We start from the raw sequence: 17,346 nt of genomic DNA, 5'->3' as shown, positions 1-17,346 counted from the left end.
TTCCATAAGAGCGTCTTCAAGGGATCTTTGAGTTTCCTCTCTCACGTCCACTTTCTCTGTTGTAGACGCGAGGGTTTCGTAAGCCTCCGTTTCTTCACTGGTTTGGACCTCTCTGATCTCTGAGTTCATAGCGCTCACATCCGCACTCACTGTTAGTGTCTCCGGGCTATGACCTTTGACCTCCCTGCCAACGTGTGGGTGGACACTATGGATCGCAGCCTCGGGAACACCATCCACGTGTCTATTAGCCAGCACTATAGTCTCCTCCTCGATGTATTCCTGGGTGTCTCCGATACGCTCCTGGAAGAAAGGAGAGGGCTTTGTGGTTCTGCGCCTCCAGAGTTGCTCTGACCTTTTCTTAAAAGAAAAAAGAACACAAGGAGTGTCATCCTGTAGAGAAGTGCCCGGTCCGGACTGTTTGTGCTTTGTTTTCCGTTTTTTTTTAGGAGCTATCATGAGCCTTTTGAAGAATCTCCAGGATCGAACTCTGAACGTCTCTTTCAGCTCCATGGTAGGAGGGTCGTGGTTGGAGGAGTCGTGTTCATGCTCCTCGCTGGTCATGCCACTGTAAACTGCAGATGCTTGGGCAGTAAGGTCAACAGAGTCTCTGGTTTGTCTGTTGAAAAATGTGATGTTGTTGCTTTCACCTTCATCCAGGTTGACCTTCTCACAAGTTCTTCTCCTCAACCTTCCGACACATGTGAGAGACGGGAAGAAAAGCCTCTTCCAACCCTTCCTCGAGTCTCCTGGTGCTTGTCTGTTATGCTTCTGGTCCGAAGGGTTAGCTTCTCCATCGCTTTGTTCTATGGAGGGTGACATCGTTGTCCCAATTGAACTCTCCAGCGTTAGCTCGTCTTGTTTCAGACCTAGCGGTAGCTGAATGCCACCTGTGGCATATTTCTGAGGTACTTCTTCCCTGATTGCCTGACAGCCTGGCATGGCTGACAAGTCCTCTTGTGTGCCATTGCTGTCCCTCGACCGCTTCTGTCTCCAATCCCAGATTTTTTCCTTGCTCTCCGTGTCACTCCTGGCCTTCGATTTGCCAAGGAGGAGCCGCGGAGGACCGGTGAGCTTCCTCCTCAAGCCCACTTTATCCCCTTTGACTGACATGGTTGATTTATAATCATCTACGCTCTTCAGCTGTGTTTCTTCCAGGTGAGGCATTACTGTACGTGTCAGAACATTACTCAACGCCGACGCCCGGGGACACAATCTTTAATGACCCTGAGGAGAAAATAAAGCAATATGAATAAACACACATATTAAGGAATTATTGGATAACTGCCAAGGGAAATTAAATCATATTATACAGATCAATTGGAAATCGTATATAATTTGTTTTAATTCCTTACACAAAATTGTAAGCAAGCTGTGCGGTGCACAAATCTACACCTTCATATACAGTTGAAAGCTGTTTTGAGAGTTTTGTCATATTCTTAAGGGAAACTGTGCTAATTGCTCTGAAATGCCTGCAATTAAAGCTAGACTATGGTATAGACTAAATATAGACTAAAGACTATATAATCAGCATATTCAGCAGTATTCATAAATCCCAATTCCTTCTGTCATGCACCTCTATATTAGATACTGTCAGTAGCCTCCATCAATGGGTCACAATTATAAGCTAATTTGCCAATTAGGCTACTGACTATTTTGACCCAACATTAGTTGTCTATTTTTACCTCAATGACTCATCCAGCGATGAATATTGAATTTGTCATTACAATTACATGAAGAGGAATGAGCATTTTAGCAAATCAAAGATAGTATCTTTTTATGTCGTAACTAACACACAACCTCGCGCAATATGTGTTTAGTATTCTTGAAAAAGATTAGGCTACAATCAAGTTATGCATATTAGCTAATTAATTAAAGGACTTTCAATTAAATTCATTACATCTGTTCATGTTTGATTGCTTGCACAAGTGATCGAGCATATCTGAGTGAAATTAATATTCTACTTACTGTATATAAAACTCGAGATCGTATTCCTCAATTCCATGAGACCTGTGGACATCCCGGCGCCGCGCACCTACTGGAGATCTCTCTCCTCTGCAACCGGAGTGTCCCACGCGGTCTCCATGACGCACGGTTACTAAAGATGATGTTCCCTACCACTCCCACCATGCATTAGTCAATAGGAAAGGAAAGTGGGTAGCCTATCATGGATTTCTGTCGTCAGTGCAACTTACCTATCCTAGTGTCTTGCCACTCGAACTGTATGTGATTATGACGAATCCCTCTCGTGTTGCAGCCTGAGCCTTTATGATGAACCCATTCACCCTAAGAGAATGGGCTATTGGTAACATCTCAACCTCGATCAATCAAAATATTTGACTGGAGAAAAATCTCATATCAGTTTTGAATAGTGGTGAGGCACGGTGGAGGTTTCTCCGGATCTCTCCTGGAATTAGCAGCATATGAAAGCAGCCTTGCTCCCCCTCTCTCTGTGTGTGTATTGGGCTGAGCCCCAGCTGGTGGTCTGTGTCAGACTACTGTATTAATCTTTATAATGAAGACATTCTCTTGTCACCAGCCACACAACTAATTCCTAGACTAGAGGCTAAAAACACCCACACACTTGTACAATACAAGACAAGACAGGAGAGATCATTATGGTTGTGAAATACATAATTAAACTAAACAGTAGAGAAATCCTCACAGTAGAAAATAGCATATTTTCCAATTCATTTTTATTTATTTTATTTATTCCTGTGCTGCAAATTTGCCCTGTAGAGATGAATTTGTTACACCTACAGCTGGTTCATGGAATTTGTTTTGACGCTTCAATTAACAGACAGACGCTTTACAGTTGAACATACTTTAATTCACTTTATTCTGATACAAAATGTCAGAACCATTCATTCTCTGCATCACAGGCTCAATTAGTGTTCAGTGCTTCAACATAGGATAATACATTGATCATTTTAATTAGACAAGGATTTATTTATTTTTTTTTGGAAAGAGGGACAATTAAGAACATTAAACAAAAACATTTTTCACAACACTTTTGTAAGGCATGGTTGACATTTTCTTCTGCGTCATTTTCAACACAAAGGCACCAGTCCATGACAGCATAAATCGACCTCAAATGTATAAATCAGAAATGCATCACTGTACCATTACCTCTACAGTGATCACAGTCATCCAGGGCAGGTTTGTTTATATCTGCAAGCCAATATCAAAGGAATGTAAACAAAACCATTCCCCCCACCCCCGCTAAGATGTTAATAAAGGGTTAGTCTCAGGGGAGTGAACCGTTTCCTAATTAATGAAGTTTCTTAATTTACCCTTCAGTGACCAGACAGGCAAAGCGAATGAAGTATTGACAGATGTCAGCGGCTGAGTGAAAAATACTGGACGTTAATTGACAGGAAGAGGAAGTGACTTCCAGTTATTTCTCCATCATGGCTCAGTGGGCGGGCGGCAGACTAGCTGTGTGCACGGAGAGAGAGGGGGGGGGGGGGGGGGTGGAAAGAGTGAGATGGAAAGAGAGAGAGAGAGCGAGAGAGAGAGAGTGAGACAGAGAGAGAGGGGAGGGTGGTGGAAAGAGAGTGAGAGAGACAGAAAGAGAGAGAGGGGGGGATGGAAAGAGAGAGGGGGGGATGGAAAGAGAGTGAGAGAGATGGAAAAGGAGAGAAAGAGTGAGACAGAGAAAGGGGGGATGGAAAGAGAGTGAGAGATATGGAAAGAGAGAGAGACGGAGAGAGAAAGAGTGAGACACAGACAGACAGACAGACAGACAGGAGGAGGAGAAATAATAAATTAGAATCATTGTCAACATCAGCAACATGTGCTCCAGCTCCAGGACGTTGCAGTCTTGTCACATGTACAGCTGCTTACACACTTACAAGGAAAGTAGGCGTGGGTAGCCCGTCTAGAATAGTCCGTCCACCTGCTCCGTCTCAGGGTTCAGGTCGATGTCGTAGAAGCAGGGTCTGGTGGGCAGTCCTGGGATCGTGGGCATCTAATATGGAAGAGAGGAAAAATGGAAACGTAATTAGATCACTCAGCCTTCCCCGAGGCTGTGCGTCTATGCTATATAAAGCTTGGTGCGGTGGCTGTATCGCATCACGCCAGCCAAAGCAGGTTCCCTGAGTCATTCCCGAGGCCTGTGCTTACCGTGCCGACCAGAGGGTAGAGGAAGCCGGCGCCAACGCTGGCGCGGATGTCTCTGATGGGCAGGACGAATCCCGTGGGCACGCCCTTCTTGTCGGGCTCGTGAGACAGGGACAGATGGGTCTTTGCCATGCAGATGGGCAGGTTCGCAAAGCCCTGAAGAGAGAGAGAGAGAGAGAGAGAGAGAGAGAGAGAGAGAGAGAGAGAGAGAGAGAGAGAGAGAGAGAGAGAGAGAAACCGACATCAAATAGTGTTCTTTGAAGTGGATGTGGGGAAATAGGTCTTTCCAGGGTTCCCACACCTTCTGAAACATCAAATTCAAGCACCTTTCAAGGACTTTCAAGACTCAATTCCCTCAAATTCAAGGACCCAACACAGCATAGTTTGAGACGGATCTAGATGAGAATTTATATAATAGGAACTCTCCGCTCACAGACAACAATTAAAAAGAGAGGCTTGAATGTGTGAACACTAGATGGTCTCTTGCCTTCTCTACCACAGCACAGCAAAACAATATATTGTGAAATATGTGTAAAGTTAAGCAACTTATTTACTAGTTGACGAGCTAAGTAAAACATTTTTGAATTTCTAAAAAAAAAATGGGGAGAGAGAGAGAGGGGAATTCAAGCACTTTCAATGACCCATGTCTATTTTCAAAAACTTTTAAGACCTTGATTTCTTTTTCTCAAATTCACAAACTTTCAAGGACCCCTGGGAACCCTGTCTTTCTTTATTGGTGGGAATAAGAGGTTCAGGTACAATGAGTCAGTGAACCGTCTCCTTGATGTGAAGGAGGTCTTGCATGAACTGTCTCGCCCACAGTGCATAAATATGTTTTTTTCGGGCATTTCTGCTTTTATTGGGATAGAGACAGTAAGGATGGGTGAGAGAGAGGAGGGATGACATGCAGGATAGGTCAATGTTCGGAATCGAACCAGGGACCCTGCGATTACGTGGCACGCGGATAGGTGAGCTAACAAACAGCCCCAACACTTGGACTGCACTTGTACAGCGCCTTATTCCAAAGCCTCTCATTCACCCATTCACACACACACATTCACACACCAATGGCGGCAAAAGCTACCATGCAAGGCCCCGGTCCGCTCATTAGGAGCAATTTGAAATGTTTTCAGCGTCTTGTCCAAGGACACCTCGACAAGTGGCCAGCTGGGAACCGAACCGCCGACCTTGCGATCATTAGACGCCGGCTCTCCCTCCTGAGCCACAGCTGCCCCGTTTCACTTGTTTAAACTAAGAAGACATCACCGTTCAAGGCCTCCTGGTCTCCTACCTGTCTGGTGTAGAGCTCCACCTTGTGCTGTGCGTCAGGCAGCAGCTCGATGTCGTCAGCCCCATAGATCTTCTGAGCGATGATGCGGATTTTATCAGCGATGGGCAGCTATGGGGGGGGGGGGGGCAGACAGACAAAAAACATGAAAAATACACAAAATATACCAGGGCACTGAAACTCACCTACCAAACACAACATCAGTTCAAATGAAAGTTTACTGTTTATATGCACAGAATACAGCTGGTAGACGGTTGCAAAGAAAATTGCAGAAAGAGCTATTTTAGAAAGAGCTGTTCTATTCATGGTAGTTCCACTGAGTGACTCAGTCACAACAGGGGTCACCAGGGAGGTGAGGTGTGTGTGTGTGTGTGGGGGGGGGGGGGGGGGGGGGGAGTCACCAGGGGGGCTTGTATACCACAAGCTCTGCTCCTCAGGCTTTGACAGGTGGAGAATGGAGCCATTACACACAGACTATCATCTCCTCAGGGGGTCAGTGGGAGAGTGATCCACCTCCTCCGTCACACACACACACACACACACACACACACACACACACACACACACACACACAGTCACACAGTCACACAGTCACACAGTCACACAGTGTGTGAATACTCTGTCCCTCCATGGTGCGGCAGGAGGAGAGAGTGGGTGATTTGCAGGCAGGACTTAAAGTTGGTGTTTTGGGTGGAGCTATCATCCACACCATACACAAAAAAAACTAACAATGCATTTGTGGGTAAAAGGGTAAAAAACTATCAGGAAAGAGTTGTGTTTACCTCCACATCATAGAGGAACTTGAAGTTGTTGGGGGCCTCAGAGGCCCTCTGGACAGCCTGCCCTAGAGCCACCGCACCAGCGCCCCCGTCAGCCCAGTGAGAGCAGCGCACCGCGTCGAAAGCCCCCGCGTCCTTGGCCAGGCGGCAGATCAGGTCCAGCTCAGACTCAGTGTCCATCCTGCAGGACACAGGTCACACGGGTCGGACATCAAACACACAATACACACCTGACAGTCAAAAACACACCTGACAGTCATTCACTGAACTAAACATTCACCTGCCACCACTGCTCTGAAATAATGAATATGAAAGGTTTTATTTATCCAATATCTAAAGATATATATATATATATATATATAAAATTAGGGATAGATAGATCAACAGATAGGTACTTTATTGATCCCAGAGGGGTAATTCAGCCCTTACAGCAGCAGACCACAAAAACAACAACAACAAAATAAAGTGACAATTGAATAATGGACCTATCGCTAAGCTACGCCCCGAAATAGAAATTGTCCAATCCTATCACAGCAAAAGTCACTACAGGCAGAGAACTCGGACAAACAACTCGCTAATATCTGATGGTGAAAAGCTTCTAGACTAAATATTCTTGTAATCTTTAAAAAAACATGTCTATTACTTGCTGTGGTAAATCAGAAATCAGAAATGTCATTGAATGTCATTCAGTCACGGTCGGTCAGTCAGTCACTGTCAGTGAAGCGTTGTTTGTTTGTCCGAGTTTTCAAAGGCGGTGTGCCTTAGCGATAGGTCCATAGACTAAAATAAAATTTGATAAAAATACAAAATAAAGATAAACCTAGTAATAGACATCTGAAACCTTATATACAGTAGGGATGGACGGTTTTTCGGTTAAACCGAAAACCGGGGTTTATAAAAATAGAAACGTTTTTTTATCAAAACCGTCTGAAACCGTTTTTTTTTTTTTTTTAGAAGAATAAAATAGAATAAGAATAAAACTGGAACATGTCACATGTTTGTCGTGTGTGAAAATAACAATGATACAGTCTGAATCTGCCGCGCAATGAGTGAGAGGTTTGGTCAGTTGTGAAGAATAACTGAGGATTAATATCTAATTGGGATTATATTTAAGGGTAACGAATCACTCTATGGGAAAGATAGTTGCCTTCAGTTATTGGTAGATAGGAAAGGTTTTTTACAATTACTCGCTTACATTTAATAAGATCATTTTCGCTGCTCTCTGTAAAGCGCATTGGGTCACTTTTGTGAGAAATGCGCTATAGAAATAAAATGTGATTTGATTTGATATCAATCAATCAATCAAACTTTATTTATGTTCTATAGCACAAATCATGCATTGAATGTAACTCCAAGTGCAGTATTTACTAAACCACAATATAATAAAACAAGAGCTATACGGATCAAGAGTGTTTGTGCACAGCGCCACTGTGTGTGAAGGCGCTACTGAAAGTGATGACAGAACGCATGTCTCAGAAGATACGCGGTCACTTAGTGACGCAAAGGTAGTTCTGTATTTATCTCTATCTGTATTAGTACATTTATTTTGAAAGCTCTATTTTGACAGCTCTACCATGGGCACTTTTATTTTGATGGGGCATTCTTTGTTGATTGACTTACGACAGTTCAGGACGAGTCAGTCTCGCGGCATGTGGTTTTTATGAAAAGCTTTAAGTATGTTCACTGCATAATTCTAAGTCTAATATTTCAGTGATTATTGAGCAGTATTCAAATATTTAAATACATTGAGCAGCAGCTGAAACTTTGTCTAAGAACCAAGATATTGAGAAAGCAGTTCATTCAATGAAGATGCTGTTCCAAGAGATGATCTTCCGTGCAGGCGTGCACCCTGGATCAGCGGAGCTGGTGTGTTAAGTGTTCATGTGTTTTCATGTATGGTGTAGCTTACAAAAGTCTGCCTTTCCACTTATATTTGTGAAACTAAGTAGCCTAAATGTGTTGCGACTGTGCTTACGGTGTTTTAATGGTGTTCGACATGAGTGTATTGTAGCAGTAGGGCTCAATTATTTGAAATTGGCGCTCTTTTTTTTTTTTTTTTTTTTTTTTTACTGTCTTTTTCGGTTAACCGGAAAACCGCGGTTTTACTCTCTGACGGTTTTTCGGTTTCAATAATTGGAAACCGTCCATCCCTAATATACAGTAGGATTTAACATCCTCCATCCTGACTCTGATCAGCCCCCTCGAGCCGTAGGTGAGACAGGAAACGAGTGAAGCATGTCACCTGACGTGAGACTTACTTGAAGGCGTTGACAGCGACCACCACAGGAACCCCAAACGTCTGGCAGTTCTCCACCTGCTTCCTCATGTTGCTACAGCCTTTCTCCAGCAGCTCAAGGTTCTACACAGAGACACACACACACACACACACACACACACACGCACACACACACACACACACACACGCACACACGCACGCACGCACACACACGCACACACACACACACACACACGTCCCGTCTTAATACAACACACTGAAACATACACTAATACTGGGTAGGGCCTCCCTTTGCTGTCAAAACAGCTACAATTCTTCATGGCATTGATTCCACAACATGTTGGAAACATTCCTGTGAGATTCTGGTCCATGATGACATGATTGCATCACGCAATTCCTGCAGATTTTTCAGCTGCACTTTTAAGCTGTGAATCTCCTGTTCTACTACACCACAACGGTGTTCTGTTGGATTCAGATCAGGTGATTGGGAAGGCCACTGAAGAACACTGAACTCATTGTCATGTTCATGGATACCAGTTTGAGACGGATTTTGCTTGGTGACATGGTGCATTTTCATGCTGGAAGTAGCCATTAGAAGATGATTAATTGGTGTTAACAGGCCCAAAGTGTGTCAAGAAAACATTCCCCACACCATTACACCACCTCCATGAACGAGAAGGTGTACTGTGTTCCTAATAAAGTCCTCAGTGAGCGTACATAGCATGTTGTTTTCCCTGTTAACTAAGGGAAGTCTCTTTCAGTCTGGAGGGGGATAACGGTAGACATTTGTCTCTATACGTAAATGTTTGTTCCCACACAGTGGCACTAGTCACTGATCCATACACATGCAGCGAGCTTGTGAAGGGACCTAATTGCACTGCATAATAGATGGGCCGATGAAGTTCAGCTCCGTTAATTGCATCCGATGAGGATTTAACCGGGTGAGAAGCCAAATCATCATCTCATCCTGAAATACCAAGCCCATGCCCTCGATGGCCCGCTAATGAATGACCCAGGGCCCGACGCCATTAAAGAAGCATTAGCATAAAGAGGAAGTGACACATTTCGGCTGGGTGGCTCCTCGTTCAGGTGTGATGAGGATGTAAGTGGGAGTGGGGATGTGTGTGTGTGTGTGTGTGTGTGTGTGTGAGTGTGTGTGTGTGTGTGTGAGTGTGTGTGTGTGTGTGTGTGTGTGTGTGAGTGTGTGTGCGTGTGTGTGCGTGAGAGTGTAAGAGAGTGTGTGTGTGTGTGTGTGTGTGTGTGTGTGTGTGTGTGTGTGAAAGTGTGTGAAAGTGTGTGTTTGTGAGTGTGTGTGTGTGTGTGTGTGTGTGTGTGAGAGAGTGTGTGTTTGTGAGTGTGCCTGTGTGTGAGTGTGAGTAGTGTGCGTGATTGTGAGTGTGCGTGAGTGTGCGTGTGTGTCCTTGGTGGGTAAACTCAAGCCTTACCTCCTCCACGTACTCTTTAGGCAGGGGCATCCCAGCGGTGACCTGAAGAAAGGAGAAACCCATCAAAAGATGCTTACAGGAAGTAACCAAACTGGAAGCAAAGAAGCCCAGCAACTCAACGCCCATCCCTAGGGAATCTAAACCAGAGAACAAACAACTGTTTGTGTGAGTAAAGCAGCAATGGAGCGGAATACGAATGAGCTCTTCCTGTGTGACCTCCACCCAGCAGGAAATGCAATTACGTTCTCAGCGGCGCACCTGCATTCATTGGAGACATGCTATTCTATAGAAGAATATGTCATGCCAATGTTTTCAATATAAAATGTCAGGTTGAATGTTGTCAAATGTAATCTAATGATTATGATTCACAGCATGTATCCACGACTACACTTATATGAAGTAAAACTTCTGGTGTTCCTCTGAGACTTGAGGAACGTACATGTACGGTACATATAGTACATCGGTACATAAGCGCTTTGAACATAAATGTATGACATTTGCACTGAAAATGTACTAAACGGACCATTATCATTAAGTTGAAGTGACAAGGATTTAAGACATTACATTTTAGTCATTTAGCAGACGCCTTTATCCAAAGTGACTTAGCACAAATACATTTGTCCTAGTAAGTGAATCACTTAATGGACTGCACTTATATATAGCGCCTTATTCCAAAAATGCTTTCAAGTGAATCATCTATCCATCAGTCATAACAAGAAAAAAGTAATCTGTCCATTAACACTAGAACAGCCGTGCCTTTTTACCTACTCAAAGAGCCGCCTCGGGCCCCTCTTTTTCAATGCTAAGCTGCTATTTACACACAACGACCACTAGTTGGCCGTTGTAAATTAGCCTGCCTCCTACACAGAAAAACTGCAAAATAGCTTTATATTAGCTTATCCTGATGTGATTTTGAAAATGTAAGGATACTGGGTGGTAGAACGCACATATCTAGGAAAAGTCATGAAAGGAGGGTCCTGAAATGTTATGGAGTGCAAAGATATAAACATTTATCTCACTCATGGCTGTTCTAGTGTTAAACTCTGCAGTCGTTCACCTTTGGCCCTCCTCCGTGCATCTTCAAGGCCCGGACCGTAGCCACCAGCACCACCACGTGGGGCCTGAGACCAGAGGACCGGCACTTGATGTTGAAGAACTTCTCCATGCCGATGTCAGCGCCAAACCCAGCCTCAGTTACTGTCCAAGGAGTGAGAAAACCAGAGACATCGTGAGATACTTTCCCTTAAACACATCAGGCACTTTATTCTAATACTACCTCAGCGCATTCGTGTTATTTCTATTATTATATTGCTCAACTGAATTGCTTCTTTGTCTTACTTGTCTTTCTTTTTTTTTCTTTTTTTAGAACTATTGCCTTTTTCTTTCCTTTTGTATTTTACTCTCTTATATTTGTATAATGGGATGTAACAATAAACTTACAGGAAAAACAGACGGACAGCATTACAGACCAGCACGAATCGGCCGCTGGGCAAAATTACTTTTGATGCTTGTACCCTACTGATCGGTTGATGACGCTAATCAATCTAAGAATTTGTCAGCTGGGGAAAAAGTGAAATGTTTTTTTATTTATCCTTGATTTTTTTTCAGGAGAGTACCTTTGAGACTAAAGGTGTCTTTTTCAAGGGTGTTGATCGATTACAACATATATACGCACATATCACTATTATTTACATTCACAAGATTTGAAACGGACACCATTTACACAGGCAACAATCAATTATAAACAAGAGCTCTCCTCTACTGAGGAATCCTTAACCAAGTTCCTAAAACGGTCCTGTGATACTGGAGCAGCAGGTCTTAGTGTTTCCTGCAGGTCATTCCATGTCCGAGGAGCACCATGACTAAAGGCAGTTATACTTGGCGCGCAAGTGGCGTAGCTCACTAAGGTGGATGCCATATATCATCGCAGTCCCTGGTTCGATTCCAGCCATCGACATATCCTGCATGTCATCCCCCCTCTCTCTCTCACCCATCCTTCCTGTCAATCTGTACTGTCTCTCACCCATCCTTCCTGTCAATCTGTACTGTCTCTCACCCATCCTTCCTGTCAATCTGTACTGTCTCTATCCCAATAAAGCAGAAATGCTCTAATAACATATTTAGAAAAAGAAAAAGAAAAAAGCAGTTATACTCAGCTCTGCTAATCTACATTCCACCTCCACCATCAACACTACCTGCAGGCACGGCACGTCTCATTTGAACACTCAATTAAGGAGATTAAGAGTTAAAAAAAATGCTTCTGCACAAAAGATTTAGAGGTTAATGAAAACAGAGCTGTGGCAGAGTGAAGCCCCTGGTCAGATCCACTCACCCACGAAGCCCTCAGGGCCCACCAGCTTCAGGGCGATCTTATCGGCCAAGATGGATGAGTTGCCGTGGGCGATGTTGGCGAAGGGGCCGGCATGAACAAACACCGGGGTTCCCTGTAGGGATTAAACACACCGCTCAGCGATACACACACACCCTGTGGCAATGTCACTACTCAGTCAAAGTTAAATCTGTCAACACACGCGCACACACACACACACAAAGCACAGACAGTCGTTTTTAAAGTTTCGGAAATTAAAATCACGTACTGACTAACAGTTACTTGTCGGAAGTCAACTTCAACTTAGCTAAGGGAGTGGTGGGCTTCAAATGACTGCTGTTCATTGGACGCAGACCAACAACAAGACACTTTGTACACACAGCTCTGCCTTAGATGAGGAAAAGGGGGCTTAGTGCCTGAACTTAAAAAACCCACAAGCGCACGCATACACTATCTCTCTCTTCCAGACCGCATGTATGAACGCCCCACCGGAGCTCGACGAGCGTGGAGGAGACGGTCTGATTGAAAGTCGTGCAGGCCAGCCTACATCTGTTCACGCTACCATAACCAATTAAACAAGGTCCTCCCACACAGCCTTGCTTTCCTCGCTACCTCTCCTCCAACCAGTACAGCTCTACCCCGAGGCTTCCCTTTGGCCACACACAGACAGACAGACACAGACAGACAGACACATAGACAGACAGACACAGACAGACAGACAGACACATAGACGGACGGACAGACGGGCAGACAGACAGACGGACAGACAGACAGACAGACAGTCGTACAGACGGACGGACGGACGCACGCACACACACACACACACACACACACACACACACCTCCAGAGTCTGCATCAGGGTGGGCTTGATGGCGTCCCGCATCAGAACTGCAAGTGCTCCACTCACACCCTGCAGGGTGGGGGGGTGGGGGTGGGGGTGGGGGGCGGGGGGGGAAGAGCACAGTCAGAACGATTAACCAACGAGGTGACAGTTAAGACTTTATGTCAGTTATGACATTTAAAAAATGGTAATGTCAGCGTTGACATTTAAATAACAGAGAAGCACATTTTTTAACTGTTTGCAAATTCATAATCAGAACTAATCTGAACTGGTGTGTAACTGAAAGCTTCTCTACCGAGCATGTCAATGTACGGTAGTACACCTAGTGGTAGTGCATTCCCTAGTGGTCTCTAATGGTAGTGCATTCCCCTAGTGGTCCATAGTGGTAGTGCATCCCCCTAGAGGGGCAGGGCCACTAACCAGGTCCTCTGTTGTGATTGGCTGGCCGCTGCGGTTGCTGGCCACCACCATCTTGGCCAGACGGTTGCGCATGTCCGCCAGGCTGCTGGTGAGGGCCAGCACGGCCATGATCTCACTGGCCACCGTGATGTCAAACTGGGCCTGGGCGGCGGGGTGGAGGGAGGGAGGGAGGGGGGGCGGAGCACAGTTATGTGTCAGTATCAGTGCGTCCCACCTCATTATGACAACATAGCACAGACCAGCCAACCAAGAAACTTGAGCTGAGAAACTCTTCTGTCAAAACAGTTGTTAAAACAAAATAGCCGCACAGTGGATTTTCTCAACTGTCCTGTACAGTACTGTACATACCCCCCTAGAGTGGCCCTTCTCTGTCGGCGATTGGCCCACGGTGACCTTCCTCAGGAAACGATCGTTGGTGTCCACCACTGGAATGACGACACACAAAACCCTCCTTAGAAACCTTCTACACCTCCGCCTGTCATACAATACAGGTACCTTACATTGATTGGCGCTACCGATCCCTGGCCACCAAAACATCCCGTTTCATCCACGTTTTTTCCCCTCTGCCATAAAGACCCTCAACACCTGACTCACTGCACTAACCCTGCCAGATGTACTGCACTGGAAATATTTATATTGTTTTTGTCTTGTGGTTGTGTGTACATTGTCCATTGTGATTGTAATGTGTATATGTTGATGTATTTGACACTGCTGTATTGAGTTTTTCCATCTGTACCGACAACAAATTCCACCGACATTGGTCGTGTGGTCATTAAACGATTCATTCATTCATTCATAAGAGCTTTCAGCTTGTTGTTGTTGTTGTTGACTCCAGTACCTCTGTTCCAGGTGACGCTCTCTGGGTCCATGTCCAGACGGGCAAAGAGGGTGACCTCCTCCTCGGTCAGAGCGTTGGGGTCCGTCTTGTCGATACCCAGCCTCTACAGAGATCAAACACAGAGAAACTTGGAGGGCGGAAGAATAAATAAACACTCGTAGTAGTACTAGTATATGTGACAGCAGCTGGTGAAAGAGGGAACAAGTCGTGTTGTTGTTCGTGTTGCTGGTGAAAGGCTTAGTTAGTGTAGAGTAGTGGGGATTACTCACCAAATGCATACAGCTGTCTAGCAAGTGTGTCATTGATTTCCAACAACGTTGACATTTATTTAAATTTTTCATGATTGGTTGCCGACTTGTTCCTGCTTTCACCAGCTGCTGTCACTTATATGGATATCAAATTATAAGTGGGATGTTCAATACTGAGGTATTACTGTGCATTCTTACCCGTAGTCTGTTTATCTGGATGGGGGAGAATGTCCTCTTGCCTCCACTAAGGGGGACTAACCGATTATACAAAGCCTACGAAGGACGAGTGAGAAATTAAATAAGAAATAAGACACACATTCAACAAACTGTGATAAAACCACGACGTGAACGCAGCGAAGCATTCTCAGAACCTCCAAGAGAGTGTCGTAGATTTAATTGATTCTTAATAGATTGAGTAAAACTTATGAAGCACAAAGAGCTTAAATCAATCGTCTCCAAAGAGGCCTTTTATTAAGCAAAGTCACATGAGCGCAGAGAGAAAGTAGCAGACAAAAAGCAAAAAGCAAATAGCCAAAAAGCCCCTTCCTGTCAGAGGGGCAAGCATTATATATATCAGTTTCCTGCCTGATGAAGTCACTATTCTTGCTTGACCATTGATCATAATCTTTCTGCGCCACAGTTCTTGGCCCAACTCTTCAGGAAGGGAAGCCTTACTTCAGAGCCAGATTCCCCAGCATGCAGAAAGACCTAAATTCTCAGTATTAAATGATTAAATGAAAAACACCACAAGAGTGTTCACCTTGTCGGTCTGGGTGGCCTCGTGGAACATTCTGGCGTCGATGGCAGCCGCCACTAGGTTGTTGGCTGCGGTGATGGCGTGGATGTCTCCAGTGAGGTGGAGGTTAAACTGGAATCACAATAAAAATCCATATGGTTAAAATAGAGCTTTAAAAAATATACCCCCCCCCCCCCCCTCCGAGTTTGGAGTAAATGTTTGAGATGGTTAGGACGAGAGATGGGTGTTGTACTCTACCTCCTCCATGGGAATAACTTGGGAGTAGCCACCTCCTGCAGCTCCCCCTGTGATGAGACAAGTCCAGTGTTTAGTATAAAGACATCCCTAGGTAGGTAGTACATCTATAGAACCTCCTGTCGGGGGGCGTAAGTAGTGTAGCACCCTAAGGTGCATGCCATATCGTTGCAAGGTCCCTGGTTCAATTCCGGCCATCGACATATCCTGCATGTCATCCCCCCCCTCTCTCTCACCCATCCTTCCTGTCAATCTCTACTGTCTCTATCCCAATAAAGCAGAAATTCCCCAAAAACATATAAAATTTAACTTTTGGCCCAATCCCAATTCACCCCTAGCCCTTCGTTTTCACCCCTATGGCTCGATTTGCGCGTTCACGTTTAGGGCGAGGGCTGTCCCAATTCATATTTCATCGAGGGCTAGGGGTAAGGGGGAGGGCTAACTATTACTTCGTTTCGAGCGATTCCAGGACCACACTAGCTTCGAAGGGCTAACGGTACGCTACCCCTTGATACCAGGATGCATTGCGAATCATCTACAAATATAAAATCCTCAATTTTGGCCGCCATTGGCTACAATCTGTAATTTGGCTCTACAAGTGTTAATATGTCATTTTATGAAGTTTTTATATGTTTTCAGGCGAGAAAGTAACCATATATATTCACAAAATGTGTCCAGTTTATCAAAATAACCCGTTTATCCTAGATACTACGGAGGATGTTATCATAGTGTTGTTAGCATAGTGTTCGCGAATGCTATGCTATGTTGTGCTATCATGTACTAGTTTTCACTGAATAAATCGCGATTTCTTTCAAAGAAGGTAGCAGGTGTTTATGTCCATGTCAAGGAGAAGGTACGTTATGACAGTAGTGTGTTTAGGACATAAGTTAAGGATATCAGTGTTGTACTTTAGCCTGTGGAGACGCGATAGCATTAGCTCCACACGGATTTAACATTAACAGTAGTCATAGACACTTGTAGTAGTAGTAGTAGTAGTTGTATAACAAGGTGAATAGTGAGTTAACATGTTTATTAGTTGTATCCCTTCCTTGTTGTTGAACATGTCTGTGACTGAGATAGACTAGATACTACGGAGGATGTTATCATAGTGTTTGTGATGCTAACGGTCGCCATCTTTGCTATCTCCTCCGGTCACAGGAGAGAGAATTCGCCGGCAACACAACGCGTCACCCGTACCGTGTCTAAACCACTGTTGATGACGTAGGCGCCGTGAAGGGCTGTCCCAATTCATAGGGCTTAGATTTCAAGGGGTAGGGCTTGTGACGTATTCGAAGGCCTTGCCTTCGAATCGAGTGACACTCGAAAACGAGCCATAGGGGTAGAAAAGGGAATTGGGATTGGCCCTTTGTCACTGGCTTTCCCACCACAAGAATCCCTCTGACACACCGGTCGATAAAACCTCCTGTCATTGGTCGGTTTTCCCACCAATCCCGTCACAGCTGTGTCAGCGCTCACCTTTGATCCCGAAGGTGGGTCCCTGGGAGGGCTGGCGGACGCAGGCGAAGACGTTGAGCTTCATGTGAGCCCCCATGGCCTGGACCAGCCCTATGGTGGTGGTGCTCTTCCCCTCGCCCAGGGGCGTGGGCGTAATTCTACAGGTGCACACGGGAAGCAAACTACTGTTATCATACAGTTCAGGGTACGGCGTTATGAAAAGGAGCATGGAGAACATGACTCAACCATGTTACAACCAACGTGTAATAGGCTACGAGACGGACAGAGAAAAACAAGTGGTAAAGACATAGACACATAGATGGATGGGACGCCTGGGTGGCGTAGCTCACTAAGGC

General features: G+C 44.9%; 1 protein-coding gene across 1 annotated transcript in view; it reads right to left on the bottom strand.

Annotated features, from left to right (window-relative positions):
* Positions 1 to 2,899: 2,899 nt before the first annotated feature.
* Positions 2,900 to 17,346, bottom strand: part of mthfd1b (methylenetetrahydrofolate dehydrogenase (NADP+ dependent) 1b) — a 29,560-nt gene continuing 15,113 nt past the window's right edge. The window contains exons 12-28 of the mRNA XM_080541305.1: positions 17,012 to 17,148; positions 15,539 to 15,585; positions 15,305 to 15,412; positions 14,743 to 14,817; positions 14,297 to 14,399; positions 13,807 to 13,883; positions 13,459 to 13,599; positions 13,039 to 13,107; positions 12,200 to 12,311; positions 10,925 to 11,064; positions 9,868 to 9,909; positions 8,445 to 8,545; positions 6,190 to 6,367; positions 5,411 to 5,518; positions 4,123 to 4,275; positions 3,852 to 3,967; positions 2,900 to 3,435 (exon numbers count right to left, since the gene is read on the bottom strand). Coding sequence (XP_080397431.1) covers positions 3,878 to 3,967; positions 4,123 to 4,275; positions 5,411 to 5,518; positions 6,190 to 6,367; positions 8,445 to 8,545; positions 9,868 to 9,909; positions 10,925 to 11,064; positions 12,200 to 12,311; positions 13,039 to 13,107; positions 13,459 to 13,599; positions 13,807 to 13,883; positions 14,297 to 14,399; positions 14,743 to 14,817; positions 15,305 to 15,412; positions 15,539 to 15,585; positions 17,012 to 17,148 — 1,681 coding nt within the window. The 3' untranslated portion in view covers positions 2,900 to 3,435; positions 3,852 to 3,877. The remainder of the gene's footprint in view (positions 3,436 to 3,851; positions 3,968 to 4,122; positions 4,276 to 5,410; positions 5,519 to 6,189; positions 6,368 to 8,444; positions 8,546 to 9,867; positions 9,910 to 10,924; positions 11,065 to 12,199; positions 12,312 to 13,038; positions 13,108 to 13,458; positions 13,600 to 13,806; positions 13,884 to 14,296; positions 14,400 to 14,742; positions 14,818 to 15,304; positions 15,413 to 15,538; positions 15,586 to 17,011; positions 17,149 to 17,346) is intronic.

This window comes from Nansenia antarctica, assembly GCF_963989245.1.
Source record: "Nansenia antarctica genome assembly, chromosome: 1".
NCBI lineage: Eukaryota > Metazoa > Chordata > Actinopteri > Argentiniformes > Microstomatidae > Nansenia > Nansenia antarctica.
This window is presented reverse-complemented; position numbering and strand designations above follow the sequence as displayed.